The sequence below is a fragment of the Exophiala mesophila genome, assembly GCF_000836275.1.
Source record: "Exophiala mesophila strain CBS 40295 unplaced genomic scaffold supercont1.4, whole genome shotgun sequence".
Lineage (NCBI taxonomy): Eukaryota > Fungi > Ascomycota > Eurotiomycetes > Chaetothyriales > Herpotrichiellaceae > Exophiala > Exophiala mesophila.
The window spans coordinates 4,404,385-4,419,246 of NW_015622507.1; the positions used below are offsets into that span (position 1 = coordinate 4,404,385).

The 14,862-nt window shown below is 51.0% G+C and overlaps 5 protein-coding genes across 5 annotated transcripts in view; 2 read left to right on the forward strand and 3 right to left on the reverse strand.

The window, feature by feature from the left end:
* Window positions 1-1,692: 1,692 nt before the first annotated feature.
* On the reverse strand, window positions 1,693-6,883 carry PV10_06627 (uncharacterized protein). Its single transcript, XM_016371447.1, has one exon. The coding sequence runs from the start codon at window positions 6,561-6,563 to the stop codon at window positions 1,794-1,796; it is 4,770 nt and encodes a 1,589-aa protein (XP_016223740.1). The 5' UTR covers window positions 6,564-6,883; the 3' UTR covers window positions 1,693-1,793.
* A 356-nt stretch (window positions 6,884-7,239) lies between these two features.
* On the reverse strand, window positions 7,240-8,624 carry PV10_06628 (uncharacterized protein). The gene is made up of 2 exons (XM_016371448.1): window positions 8,250-8,624; window positions 7,240-8,204 (listed from the first exon to the last, which is right to left on the reverse strand). Exons 1-2 carry the CDS (start codon window positions 8,603-8,605, stop codon window positions 7,394-7,396), a joined length of 1,167 nt encoding a protein of 388 aa, XP_016223741.1. The 5' UTR covers window positions 8,606-8,624; the 3' UTR covers window positions 7,240-7,393.
* A 726-nt stretch (window positions 8,625-9,350) lies between these two features.
* Window positions 9,351-10,720, forward strand: PV10_06629 (uncharacterized protein). Its single transcript, XM_016371449.1, has one exon. It carries the CDS (start codon window positions 9,398-9,400, stop codon window positions 10,622-10,624), a length of 1,227 nt encoding a protein of 408 aa, XP_016223742.1. The 5' UTR covers window positions 9,351-9,397; the 3' UTR covers window positions 10,625-10,720.
* Window positions 10,721-10,968: 248 nt separating this feature from the next.
* Window positions 10,969-13,349, forward strand: PV10_06630 (uncharacterized protein). The gene has a single exon (XM_016371450.1). The coding sequence runs from the start codon at window positions 11,160-11,162 to the stop codon at window positions 13,089-13,091; it is 1,932 nt and encodes a 643-aa protein (XP_016223743.1). The 5' UTR covers window positions 10,969-11,159; the 3' UTR covers window positions 13,092-13,349.
* Window positions 13,350-13,617: 268 nt separating this feature from the next.
* PV10_06631 (uncharacterized protein) overlaps window positions 13,618-14,862 on the reverse strand; it is a gene marked incomplete at both ends in the record, with an annotated part of 2,062 nt that continues 817 nt past the window's right edge. The window contains one exon of the mRNA XM_016371451.1: window positions 13,618-14,709. Within this exon, the coding sequence (XP_016223744.1) occupies window positions 13,618-14,709 (1,092 nt within the window). The remainder of the gene's footprint in view (window positions 14,710-14,862) is intronic.

Here is a 14,862-nt window from a genome sequence, read left to right on the forward strand (position 1 = left end):
GCTTGCTTATCGCAGGAAGGAGCAGGTGAGAGGTGGTAAACTCCGGCTTGGCTGATTTCTTTGATCAGTACCTGGGGATACATTGGTAGGTACCTCCCTAAGTTACCTAGATACCTGAGGTATCTAGGCGAGTTGATTTGGCGAGGGGGGCGTTGGGTACTTAAGTGAGTACCTAGATACCTACCGTACCTTAGGTAGTGCTAGGTACCTTTAGCCATAGACCTCGAGGCAGACTGGCTGTATTGGGCCTCAATCAATTCCACTCATTGCACAAGGACATTTCGTTAAAGCTGGCCGGTGAACCTGGAAATCAACCACTGACCAGTACCCAGTGACCATCCACTTGTTTGCATGAGGCGTACAGAACAGGAATGCTTGAATATTCGCTGCCGCTTTAGGTGGGGTGAAAGGTTGAGGAGGGGCCGAGGGGCCTTGGGGCCTCACTGGGGGCAAGCGACTGAAGTTCACTGCATGACCTCAATTCTCACTAAGTACTGATGACTTGTCCTCACGACATGATCCACTACCAATTATCCCAGTCACCAAGCCAGCCAGGGAGGGCTGAGATGCTGAGGATCCTCGCCTGGTGTGCGTGTGCCGTATTTCCTGTGGCCCATCATGCCCCATCTCTCAGCCTGCATCTCGCGTAACCAGATACATGCAGGATGAAGGGGATCTGCCGGACAATGTCACTGGCTCTCGGGGGGCCACAGGTACACACTACAGGCATGGTACAGGCACAAGTACAGGCACAGGCAGACTTTCCAGCTGGACCAGCCCCCGGAGTGCCGTGCAAACCATCATAGGTTGCCTTTTTTTCCTTTTGTTTTCTTTAAGAAACATGCCACTGCACATCTGTGAGCCCACAATGCCTGCATGGCATGGCATGACATGGCATGGTAGATGGTGATCGTGGTCAACGCACAATAGAGGACAATATCAATGCACATGCACATACTTGACTTAATTGATCTTGAAGAACACGGTTGACTCATTGTTTCGAGCCAGCAAGTCATGATGCTGGTCATGTTGACTATAACTCCACCATTGTGAACCATCACCACCATAGTACATGCATCTTACTGACGAGTGACTCTTGACGTCTATCTACGTGGCTTCATCAGGGTCTTCTATTCCCCTTTTGTGCAACATTACCCTCGTATATACAAGCCTGTGCCTGTGACCTGGTATGCATCTCAGATGGAGTCTACTACTAAATCTCCCCCACGTCGCCAACTCTCTATGCACGAGCAAAGACCTTGACTACTTTCAGATTTGACGATCCTGGTCATGTATGTACTACAGTAACCGAACGTCTGCCTACCACGGCCTGCCACTCTCCATCTTGCTGCTACTTTGTCTACCATTCCCACCCCTCGATCCCGCCATCCCCGCGTTCGCCCCATGTTCCCCCTTGCCCATTTATGCCAGGCAGATTCAGTGGAGTGTGAGAGATGAAGACAAGGGACTACGATTCGAGAGATATTCATGGTCGAGACCCATCTTGTTTTATTTGTACCACGTTCCCAATTCCTCACCATCCAGACCTACTCGCGGCAGCTGAAGCCCCATACAGTACACTCCCCATACAGTACACTCATCACCTCAGCCTGATGATTTGATTGGAACTATTTTCCTGTCTGGCTTTGCTTTCAGGCTCCCGTTTCGCTCGGCTCTCTGCCTGAATCCGTCACGGCTGATGCTACCTGGTCGAGCTGAACTGGTTGGGAAGAGGTCCACGGAACGAAAAGAAGAGATCTATGATTGTGTCTCACAATACTGTAGTTCAAATATTACAAAGTTTGTTGCCTTGATCCTCGATTGTGTCCGCCCATATGGCCCCGGCCCCGACCCCGAGTGTGACCTCGTGCTCCATTATTGTTTCGCCCCTCGCCTGGACCACGCTCTGTGGTCGCTGTCTGAATATAGGTTTCTTGCCCTTCAGAAGTGGGTTTGACCCCTTTCCCACCTCGTCCACCACCACGTCGAGGCCCAGATGAGCCTCGTGCGCCTTTGCCGCGACGAGATCCTCGACGTTCATCGTTCGCGTCTTGTTCCTGTACTCGTCGACTTTCATTGTCCCACCATTCTTGGAACTCTTGCTCCTGTTGAATATCTTGAAGAGACCGTTTTGCCGCAGCTTCCTTAACCACCGACTTCTCGATCTGTTGTTGGGCGAGAATTTCGCTCATTGACGTCCGAGCATCAAATGCTGATGAACGTCGTGGAGGCAGCGGTGTGTGCCGAATGGACTGTATCTGCGGTGGTGTGCTTTGAGACGTCGATGCAAGTTCTATAGACGGAGGTGCCCGCTTTGGAGTAACTGCCGAATCTGTTGAGCTCGCCTGACCGCCAGCGATCGTTTGTCGCATAGTCATAGATTGTTTCAGCGGTCTCGGCCCAGAGCCGTTCTGCATTGGTTGTACGGGTGGCGAAGAAGCCGCCGGTTTGGCCTTGCTTATCATCTGCCATGGACTTGGTGCAGGCTCCGCCCCTGAGCCGCTTGCATTCCGAGTGAGGCCAACGGGTCTGCTTTCCATGTCTTTGGCTATCTGCTGTTGCTGTCTCTTGCGCTCTTTCTGCGACAATTTCGATGTGCCTTTAGATGACGTTGTCAGATTCTGCATTGCTTGGGTTAGATTCGACACTCGCGACGCCGAGGCTTGTGCCATGATGTCCTTGAGATCGGTTTTGGGGGAAGCTTGGTCAGGCTTCTGCCATGGCACCTTTGCAAGCGCAGAAAATCCACTGACAGGGACTGTAGCCATCACAGGCGACCTAGATATGCCCAGTCCTGATGTCCGTGGGCTCGCAGGTAGCGTCGGTTGCTCGTCGCCTCGGTACGAACTTCCGACCTTGGCCAGGGAAGGCCGAGACTCTGCCTTAGACAACGCGTTCCCTGATCCCGACTTGACGCCAGGAGCAGTCGTATGGCTGTCCATGACCCCTGGGAGCCGTATGTTGTCCTCGTCCATGTTGAAAGGCAAATCATCTCCTTCATCTTGTGCGAAAATTGCTGGGCTGGGGCTGGGTGTAAGGTCCGGAGACTCGTCTATTTCTGGAGAGAGAGGACCTCGGATCAGCGGCGATGACGATTGTCGCTCAAGGCTCCCAACCCGGTGTTTAGTAGTCGCAAAACGATCCTCATCGTCAACCAGCCTTGACCTGAGTCTCATAGAATCTATTCGTCTCCGCTTGCTGATCTCAATCTGCATTGGCAATTCAGGGTAGATGTCCATCAGTTCGTCTTCAGCTCGGCCACTGCGTGCAAAAGGTGAGTACGAGAGCTGATTAGCTTGAACAACGTCGTCCAGCTCAATAAGAAGGTCCTCATCCAATTCGTCCAGAAGCTTCAGCTCCAGCATGCATTCGAGATTGAGACATATGTACTCCAAAGCAGCAAGCTTGAAGTTGTCCACGGAGCACTCTGAAATGGTATTGAGCAGAGAGCACACGTTGCGTACCGTCACGTATTTCCCCACAACTTCCTGACAAATTTGTGTCAAGCGATCCAGCATCAGTTCATTAGCAGCTGACATGACTTCAATCACCACGTCAAGGAATTCGTCAATGGTGCTGGTGGATATATCATCAAACAATTCTGCTCCCGTGTCGGCGTAGAGATGCCTCAACAACAAGGAGAAGACACTCCTGTCGAGGTGTTTCAGGTCGACTCTGACGGCCTCGACATCTTCGTCGGCGGCTTCCTTGCGCGAAGACACCCACCTGCCACGCGCTCGACCGTGGAAAAGTCCGTTGAAGAAAGGACACCGGGTGCAAAGGAGCACGCTGTGGGCCGGTAGCTCAGCACCTCCTGCTAACTCTATCACAACATCGGCATCAGAGTAAAAGTCGGGATCAAGAATAGCGAGTTCCATGTCTTGATTCAAGCACCGAGCTGGTGGAGTCATTACCCGGACAGCACGTTCCAAATGGCGCAATTCCAGCTGACTGGAAATCTTCATCAGTTCCAGACGGACAGATCGATATCGTGGAGCACTCTGAAGAGCCTGTGATGTGTAATGCCAAACATCAATCACGCTTTCTGTGTAGAGATAGAACACAAAGTTGGCCAAGGTCAAGAAATCCGCCCCTTGGAACTTGATTTGAATGTCGCCATCGTGGTCATACTCGATTGACATCAGCTCTGGGATCGAGTAGTAGTAATTCTCCGAGAATTCAGTCAGTGCAGAGCGAAGCACTGGGCTTCTTGCTTTCAGCAGAAAGGAGTGCACGGGAAATCTCGCGTCTGTGACATTTGAGGTAATCCACAAGTCATACTGGCTTTGTGATAATGGCTTTTGACGCTGACAGATGGTGATGATGTCGGACTCTGCATCAGGATGGGCGATAATGGCTCTGGCAATTTGGGCTGCGTTGTAATCGCCACGATTCGGCCCGGATGAATGGCCATAGTTATGAAATGGGAGGTGCGGGAAGAGGTCTTCCCAGAGAGATGCTGGAGCAGGAATGATCTGCTGACGAGTCACCATGCTGTCTTTTCGGACTGCGGCAAAAGCTCCATACGCATTGCTTCGAACAGCAACAGCATTGGTCAAGTGTGGAATCCGTACAAACTTGTAATCTTTCTGGCGCGTCTTGCCGAGGCTTTTGTCATTCACTGCCTTTATATTGGCCCGCTTTTCCTTGCGCCAAACAGAGCCAGCGGCCGTGCAGAGAATCACAGAACCATACTGGCCCACGGCGACATCAATTGCCGACATGTGGTCTTTGCGAATAGACCAGACCTTGGTTGGCTTGGGCAATGCGTTGCGGGCTTTGGTTGGATTTGTGGTCGACATGTTTGAAGGTGCTGTTTCCGAGACTTGAGGGACATCGATAGTGTAGACCTCACCATAAGAAGACATGGCGCAAAGTGTATGCCCTCCTCCACTTATTTGCTTGATATAATTCGTCTCTCTGTTGTGCATAGCAGAAAGATTGTCAGCCATGTAGTAATTGGTGAAACTCTCGAGGTCGAAAGAAACCTTGGTGAATCCGTAATGAGTAAAGACAACAACATCATGATTCTCCATCAAGACAGCAGTGGCACGGTCAATAGCAGACACAGATTTAATCGAATGCTGCAGGATTGACACCCCTATTCGCCGCGGTATAAACTGAGCTTCTAGTGAGCGGGCATCGGCATCCATGAAACCCAGCTGTCCCTCATTTTTCCCAAAGGTATACACCGCATTGGAAGTATAAATCGCTGAATGGATCGCAGAAGCGGCGGCACCTATAACGAGCTCTTTCTTAATATAACCGAATAGCTGGCGGGGAATCAGCTGTATTGGGGCTTCAGTTTTGGTTGACTCCGGGAGGGCATAGCCTAGCTGGCCAAAGCGATTGCTGCCCCAGCTGAAGACTTCACCCTCGGAAGTGACTGCGATGGAGTGGTCCTGTCCTAGAGCCACACAACATATTCGACGCTTAGCTAGCCCGCCTCCTTGAATGCATTGGTAGGTAAAACGGGTAACTTCATCGCCTGTGCCTAGGCGCCCTCCCGGGCCATAACCACACATATGAAGATTAGAGAAGGGGTCATCTGTCAATATTGCGGTATGGAGCTTTGCCATAACAACATTTTGTATCGTGATTGGTTTATGACGAACGACAGCCGGAAGGTCCAGGAAAGATAAGGTATCAGCGCCAGCTGTGTGTTGATCATCCTGTCCCAAAAAAGCCCGTCGGATCGAGACAAGGTCTTCATGTAGGCGCTGGGCGAGATGCTCAGGGCGCGTCAGTTGAACACGGCCTGGAAACTGCCGATCGTCTTCATCTCCAAGTCCTAGAGACAAGTTCTTGTTACTGCCGAAGGCATAGACATCATCCCCTTCAAGATTGACAGTCGGGATGACACCACGATAAACTCGATCGTTGTCGTTGCCATCGTCATTATAGTCAACTCCGTTGACACTGTCGTCGTCTGCGATGCCCGACGGGAGCGCCGAGGTGTCACTGTCGATTGACCGAGGAGCAATGGTCAGGCCAAACACCTCGAACGGGCTGTTTCCTTCGTGGTCTTTGATCTTGACCAAACCACCCGCATGCGTATGCACGGTATTGATTGTAAAGTCTGTGGCGGCCTGTAGATCGCGTACCATGATTGCCTTTGCAATGGCGATGTTGCCATGATAGAGTGCGCGATGCAGGGCGGTCCACCCACTCTCTGCATCTTGAGCATAGAGATCCAAGAAGGGAATCTCTAGTAGGGCTTTGACGAATTCGAGGGCGTTCTCTGACTGGGACGAGGCTGCATGATGTAGGATGGACCTTCCAAAGATGTCTCTGGCGTTGACCTCGGCTCTTGTCAGGACAATGCCAGCATTCTTGCTCGAACTTGCGCCAGGCGTTGTATGACCATGGCTCTTCCTTGACCTGAATGGCGTCTTTGGAGACGTTGCCAAAGACCCTGGGCTGCCGAGTTTCAGACCAGTTGCGCCGGTGTGGGAGTTGGAGGGAAGACGTTGGGGGCCGGTGGAATACGTGGCGCTGGCCAGGTATTGTCGAAATGTATCGACATCATCTTGAAAGAGGGATTGCCAGAGACTGTGGCTCATGTGGAGAGATGGACGATGGTGTCTCCGTGAATCCTGCCAGTCGCCTCGCTGTGATCTCGCGGGATCACGGCGTGTTTAAAGGCGTGGGGAGGAACGGAGAGTGTTGGGAGAGTGGTGTTCTGAAGGTGGCGAAATCGCTATGCGGCAGTCATGGTCGATGGGTGACTTGAGTTATCTCTCGAGATGGTTGATGTTCTCTTGTTGGCTTAGGTGTGAAAAGAGAACTAAGTGGCGAGAGCAGGTTTGCGCATGGAGAGCCTGAAGATATCGCTACCCCGGCATCGATAAATATGCGGAGCGGGACAAGCACATGGTGTGTGTGTGTGGCATTGATGGTGATGATGGGTTGGTGGGGGAAGGGAAATGATGACTGCGGAACAGCTTGCAGCCAATCACACCTGCTCGTGCTGATACGAACCGTGTGAAGCGTGTCTGAGGCATTAGACTTCAATCTCCCACAAACTCTGGCAGCTGTATCATTTATCATTTGACGCGTTATTGAACGTGGAGATTGCTCTGTGTTATCGCAGTTGTGATATTATGAAAAGCGTCAGTGCACGTGGAGTGCTTCTAATCTTGTATCGTTAGTCGCGAATCGACGCGTTTACGAGAGTAAAGAGCAAGCATATGCATGTGACGCGATGTCGAGTAGCGGTGTAGCCGAGACTCGCCCATCAATGGCCCAGAGAGCATCATGATTCTTGGAGGAAAGGTCCCAACTATCTAGACATTCTACACGGCATCAAGGGTCTTCTTTCAAAACACTTGACTCTTTGCCTTGTTTTCCACCGCCGTGTTCCCCCAGATGATTGTTCTGTCTTCAGCTCTGGCTACTGATGCTTCTTGCCGACCGCAGTTGAACTCCGAAACACCAGCTCATCTCGAGACCAAAGCGAAAAGGCAACCGCAGCACTGGGTCCTAGGACAAGAGTGGTTATGACGGTTTGACCCAATCCAATCAATGTCTGAGCGATAGTCGACCGTTGCTCTCTGCCACTAGCTCCCACCGACATCCCCCAAACCAGATTGGCTGCTACTGTTACGATCAAATCCCATTGCAAGAACCAGAGGGCGCCCTCGGGGAGAGTCCTGACTTCCTGTGACGAGAAGGGATTGACTGGCCAGTAGATCTGTTGAGGCTGCAATTGCGGGAGGTACGTCGGGCTGAACAAAACCGGAAATGCATATGCTAACAAAGACAGGCTTAGTCCTGCAAGGTGTGGCACTGAAGAGGACAGGATACTGAAAAGGTAGACCCCACGCAGGTATTTGATCGTTTTCACTCGCTTCTCTTCCTCATCTAACACCGATGCTGCTGGGTCGAATATCATCGCAAGTGTCGAGAGACTAAATTGAGATATTCCAATCCACAAAGCCCATCCTTGCTGAATGGCAGCGAAGATCTGCTTGGTCTCAAAGGTGATGAAGCTTGGTGCGGGTAGAGTCATCAAGACTGATGGGAGGCCAAATCCAAGCGATATGCTGACCGGTATGATGGCTAGCATGATGGGGATATTGACAAGAAGGTGATCAGCCTTGGGCCTGACGACTGTTGGCGATGTCCATAGATGGAGAATGAACCACAACGGAGTGACACAGGCATAACCGATGATGGCGACACCGAGACCCAACAACGTTGTACTGTATGGGGTTAGCTCCACCTCTATGGTCAAGGATGATACTTACGCGGTCAAGAAGAACATGCCGCGGTGAGCGTTTCTGAGAGATTCCACCATGATCAACACCCACAGACCGAGGACTTGACCTCCCAGTGCTAAGAACGAGAGTGAGATATCGGCCCGGTTGCCATCAATCGCGGTATAGAAGAAGCTGACCAGCACCGTCAGCTGATTGTCAACCGGACGAATACCTGTATAGGTCTGCTTCATGGGTGCGATAGTGGGACCTGGAATGACTGCTCCAGGTTCTGTCTGATGGCCCAGTATCTTGAGCAAGCCATTTTTGTATGGAAAGACCCAAAGAGTGTAGAAACCAAGGAGAGCCAACACAAGCAGAGAGACCTTAGACAATGTCATTGCCATGAGTCGCGCAATTAATATACAATAGTCAGAAACGAGCTGAGAGGGTTGACAAGATAGAAATGAATTAGGACCTGGTTACAGGCTCATGAGGCTCTTCTTTAATGCACGTAGAAATTAGAAACGGAAACCGCGGAGGGAAGTTTTTGCTTATGGCAGGAGGCCCAAAGGTCTGAAGGAAGGCGCAAGGCAACCTGGGAGTGGGCGCCTCAGGCCCTGCCTTCAGCTCTCAGCCCTCAGCCCCGGATCACATTCAAGACAATGAAATCTCATTGACAAATAGCGTGTACGAAGCAGGCTGAGATGACATAGGATGGCAACACAAGCCCATGTCTATTCAGGCCCGACAGGAACTGAAAGGCGTCACCCTACCACAAGATCAATGTAATTGATTCGTCGATGAATGCCGATTGAGTAATGATACACGAACTCATGAAGAGAAGGATTGAAATAGTTAGGCCAATCACTGCCCACATCTTTGGAATTCTGACTGACAGATGATAAAGGCTCGATCCTGCAGGCTGACCCCGCAGCCACCCGTGCCACCCACGCCAACGTAGGTGCTGATGACTTTGAGGCTACTGTCATTACAACCTTCTAATATTTCGGCGGAGCATTCAGGCCTTTTACCATCATGCCAAGGCTGCGGTGAAACTCTAGATCGTCTGGCGACAGTGTTCCGCTGCATCGTCAAAAACTCGAGTCTATGAATCGATTCTCTATCACAAGGTACATAAGTCCTCTTTCGGGCGTACCAGTCACAGGCTGACTTTTCAACACGCCACAGTTTACGACATGTCAAAACGAAAGCGCCAAGAAGCCGTCGACGCCGATGAGTCTGGAATTTTGGATCAAGCGCTTCGAATCAGAGTTTCGAGACTCAAAGCGCGGCTGGAGCAATCACAGAAAAGCCTCGTGGCGGCGTTGAAACTCGCTCGCGGCATCGAACGACAAAAATTAGGCCGACGGCAGAAGACCGCAAGCAGCGATCCTCATACTTTACTAAGGCTCCGTGAAGAGGTAATATGCCTCAAGCAGTTGGATCTCACCCACACGGCCAAGAGTCAACTTTTCAGACATTTATTCAAAACCAAAAGAATCAGGGAGCACCCTGCTTTCATTGAAATCTATGGACCCAACCCGTCGGTCGATTCAACGGGTACAAGGGCTGGTGCAGAAGCCAATGTCCTTGCAAGGCTGTTCAGCGCTGCGCCAGTCAGAACAGCCATGCGGGAGATCGTCACAACCGTTTTTGGTATTTTAGGTCTATCCGCCAACCCTAAGGATGATACTCAGAAAGGTCCAAGTGACCATACTCAGCCATCAGAAAAAGTTGCAGTCGAAGACCATGACTTCGACGGCTTTTCAAATTCAGGTTCCGATCAAGATGAAACAGAAGTTTATATCGACTCTAAAAATGGCCCGGCTGAACCAAGGTCATCCCACAATGGACTGACAGCTGAAATGCCGTCACCCTCGCTTTCTGAAGCCGACTTGAGCGATGACAGCTCCGATACTCTTGACGGCCAACTCACACGGTCGACAAATATGAAGCCGGTCTCTAAAACGGCGTTTCTTCCATCCTTGAGTATGGGTGGATACTATTCTGGCTCCGACTCAGATGAGCCGCCCGCCTTTGACGACGAGACAGCAGGAACTATCCAAGTACGTAAAAATCGGCGTGGGCAAAAAGCCAGACAGCAAATCGCAGAAAAGAAGTATGGCGCAAAGGCGAAACATCTTCAGAAACAGAAAGACAACCATGATAGAAACGCCGGGTGGGACGCGAAAAGAGGGGCCATCACAGGTCGAGGGGATGCTAAGCGAGGCTTTGCTACCAGAGACAGAGGTAAAGCCTCTCATTCACATGCACGAGGAGCACAAAGACATGTTGAGACAGCACCACAGAAGAAACGTGACGATCAGGGCCCAATCCATCCATCCTGGGAAGCCGCCAAAAAGCGAAAGATGCAGTCTCAAGCTCCGGCCCAGTTCAGTGGGAAGAAAATCACATTTGATTGATTCACGCCACACTACATTTGCACAATCGTCCTCAGGACATATTGGACTCACTCTAAATTAGCCAGAGATCTTAATCACAAGCTTGAAGCAGTTATGGACTGTAATCTCGAGTGGTGAAGTCCTTGTACAATTCACCCCATTGCTGTATCCTTAATATTGGCCTGAACTTCACGTCTGACCTGATCGAACGTATATATACCGTACTGAGCGATCTCGTTTGGGCGGAAATGAAACTACGTGAATTGTCCTCGGATCCACCTTAATTTTTCTCCGCCGAAACACAGTCACGCGTAATGCCAACCTGTCACTACGACTTCAACCTGGACGATATTAACTTGAATGAAGCATACTATGACCTCACCCTAGTCACTAATCCGACGATATTGTGTCGTTGGATTCTTTTATTAACGACAGTCAATCCATGGTTGATCGCCCTTAAAACCAGAGCTACGCCATCCTCCATCCTCCATGCATCTGCGTCAGAGTTTTGAGATCCCTCCATCGCCTTGAAACCTAGCACTCCCCCTCCGCGGCCATGCCTGTTCAACAGCAGACAAATGCCCCTCGCAGACGTTCTTCCGTCGCCTATGATCCAGCCAGGGACATTTTCAAGCAGCTACCAGAGACCATACCAGAAGATGCTATCACGGAAGCAGAAGATGTCCCAAAACAAAGCGCAGCCACCTCATCAAGTCCCCTAGTAGACGCAGAACAAACGCGCAAGAGAAGACGTTCAACTTCAGGTGACAGACAAGTGAAAGAGAGTAATGGAGCTGAAGCCCCTAATGGACCAGGATCGCCCAATTCAAAGAAGCCAAGGTCTTCTCCATCTCCTTATGAACAACGTGATCAACCCAAAAAGCCAGAAAATAATGGGACACAAGGACATAAACTCCCTCCACGAGTACCGTCGGATCTACCGCGAATTCCGCGCAAGCCTAGAGAAGACGGTGAAGTCTCTTCATCCAGGCCAGTTTCGTCCGCATACAGTCGAAGACCTGATCTAGACGGACGTCGAGATGACCGACGCAGAAACGGGGACTCATTTCGCCGAAGATCCAGGTCTCCCCGACGACATGGTCTCCCAGACGCTTACAAACGACGCTCGCCTCCTCGCCGTCCAAGATCTCCTTCGCCTATCCGTGACTCACCACCTCGAGAGATCATCCGCCCAGGTGGTGGAAGAGGACGAGGTCGTAATGTTCTTGCTGAACAACAACGCCTAGCTGCCGAGCGAGAGGCAAAACAAGCTGCAGCTCCCAAACGTGGAGTACAGGAAGTTTCCAATCAGTTTTACAATGCTCGACCAGAATGGGTCAAAGAGCGTGGCCGAGACTGGCGAAGGAATGAGTCTCAGATCAAGGGATTGCGGAGTTTCAACAATTGGATCAAATCCTGCATCATTCACAAATTCAGTCCTGACGAAAAGGCCGAAGTCGAGGAATTAGGCTGGGGTGAAGAGGCCAAGGAGCCAGAAATGCAGAAGCCATTGTTAGTTCTAGACATTGGCTGCGGCAAAGGAGGCGATCTGGGCAAGTGGCAGCTTGCACCACAAGTGGTCGGACTGTATGTTGGCCTTGATCCAGCCGAAACCAGCATCAATCAAGCACGCGACCGATACCAGCAAATGCGGCGAGGTCGAAAGCCCATTTTCGATGCTCACTTCATTCCTCAAGACTGCTTCGGTGCGTGGATCGGCCAAGTTCCTATCGTGAGCGAAGTTGGAATTGACCCGAATGCGGGAAATGGTCCAACGTCTCGTTTCTCCGGCGGTGGCTTCGATGTGGTCACGGCCATGTTCACCATGCATTATGCCTTTGAGTCGGAGGAGAAAGTGCAGATGATGCTACGCAATGTCGCCGGCAGTCTGAAGAAAGGTGGCCGGTTCATTGGTGTTGTGCCAAACAGTGATGTCTCTGCCGAACATATCCGCGAATGGCACGCCAAAAGAGCTCCGCCTCCGTCTACCGAAGCAACCACAGATGTGGACAAGACTGCGGACACTGAACCGACTTCAACAGCCAGTAATAGCAACAACGACACATCGCCTTCTGCAAAACCCAAGGCCGACGGCGAAGGCGACGACACCGACGACGGCCCATCATGGGGCAACTCGATCTACAAAGTCCGGTTCCCACTCGATCCAGCACAACCACTCGCCAGCGACGGCAGCTTCCGACCCCCATTTGCATGGAAATACACCTACTGGATGGCCGAAGCGGTTGACGTCCCTGAATTTGTGGTGCCGTGGGAAGCCTTCCGCGCTATGGCTGAAGGGTTCAACCTCGAGCAACGGTATCGTAAGCCATTCCCAGCCGTCTTCGAGTCTGAGAGGGGCAATCGGGAGTTGATGCAATTGGCGGTCAGGATGGGAGTTACTAGGTATGAGGGTGGAGAGACTGTATTGACAGATGAGGAAATGGAGGCTGTGTCCTTTTATCATGCTTTTTGCTTCGTCAAGGTCTAGACTGCATGACTAGATTGAGGAACGGGTATTGTAACAACGAAAAATGGGAAAGGGGACATGGGTTCTTTGTTGCACCCATATCTTGCCTTTTATCGCCTCAGCGCAACACACCAGAGAGGATAGTTTTAGCAGATGCAGAAGCTCGTTCTAAGTAGTTGATACCAGGCTAGACGAAGAACTTGAGTGTTTTACATCCTAATTCTTTTTTGGGGGATTCGAATATTATTCTTCTAGGATCTGACATTTATTCAATCAATCAACCATTAAACCAGTACTATCCCTTGATCCCGCAGCTTTGACCAACTCTAATGTCAGTTCGCGTATCCTGCTGAACCGTATGGTGTTTGTCTGCATGAAAACCAAGATGAAGGAAAGTAGACTCCATCATTCGCAAAAAGCAGTACAATTTCCCTTTGGGCAAAAAAATCCCCATTCCCATGGTCAAGTCATCAGATCCTTCTGACGGACACACATACAAAACAATGCATAATCAAACACACAGTCTGGCCGCACAAACCGTGCCGAATCATCCGAAAGGGGAAGCCCAATCATCTCCACGATCGGAAATATCTCTGTCAAGCACATATCTAGAGAAAGGCACAATTACCCTCGGTGGGATGCGGAAGGTCTGATAAGCCATCATGTCGTATCTCCCGACTTCGTGAGGCGGAGGCGGCCAGCCCCCGGTCGTTGGGTCCTTCTGATCCGAACGCTGATTGTCGGTTGGCTGAATAGAGGCCTTCGGGATGGCACGGACGATGGCTCTGATGATGTTCTTGTTGTGGTGTTCTTTACTCAAAAGTAATTCGCATTCTGCCATTTGTCTTAGCGTACTAATGTCCAAAGGGGATTCAGCACGGCAAAAGTTGCTGGGGACCACTCTGAGGGATTCAGGGTACTGAGGGAAGAATAGATCAGCGATCTCGATGAAGGCGGGTGGAGAGGCTGGACCCCAGTGTCCCTGTGGTTCGCGAACAATTCCAAAGATTTCGAAAATCATGTCCGCTCGTGCATCGTGGCTGACTAAAATCGTCTTGGGCAGCGGAATTCGGAAGCATGTTGGGATGCTATGGCGTGTACGCAGATAGGCGGCGAATGGGAATTCACCACGACCCTTGTCTGCCAGTAGCATTCTTTTCGAGGAGTCCGTATGTTGGTACTTTGCTTTAGACTTCAGGTATCTCTGCTTTGTCAGGAGCTCGAGATCTTTCGCCCCGTCCCACGTCGATTTTGAAGTGTATCGTTCCACAAGACTTGCTCCAGTTAGAAGGAATTCTGAACGGGCATCGGCGTCAGAACTATCGAGGTAGGGGCCTCGAAAAGGCGATGGGCTCACATTAGTGGAGGGAGGTGCTGGATGGGTGAGGTCGTTCATAGCCTCATTTCCAATCTCGGGTGCGAATGAGAATCTGGGCATGAAGAAGGGATCCTTTCGGAAGGGTGAGTCTAATGGAAGTCTCTTTCTAGATTTCAATTGCCAAATCAAGGAATCTTTGATCATGCCAGGAACTTGGTCAAGATTCACACACCAGGTAGGAGGTGGCTCTTTTAGCCAAGACCAATCGGTAACGACTACTTTGACTGGCAGAGCAGCTGAAGGATCGCGGGGCGCATCGATCTTGGTAGGAGGTAATAGATCTAAGGGTCGGCGGACGGGTCGGTGGTGGACGGTTTGTTGGTGGACAGGTTGCTGGTGGACAGGTTGCTGGTGGACAGGTTGCTGGTGGACAGGTTGCTGGTGGACAGGTTGCTGGTGGACAGGTTGCTGGTG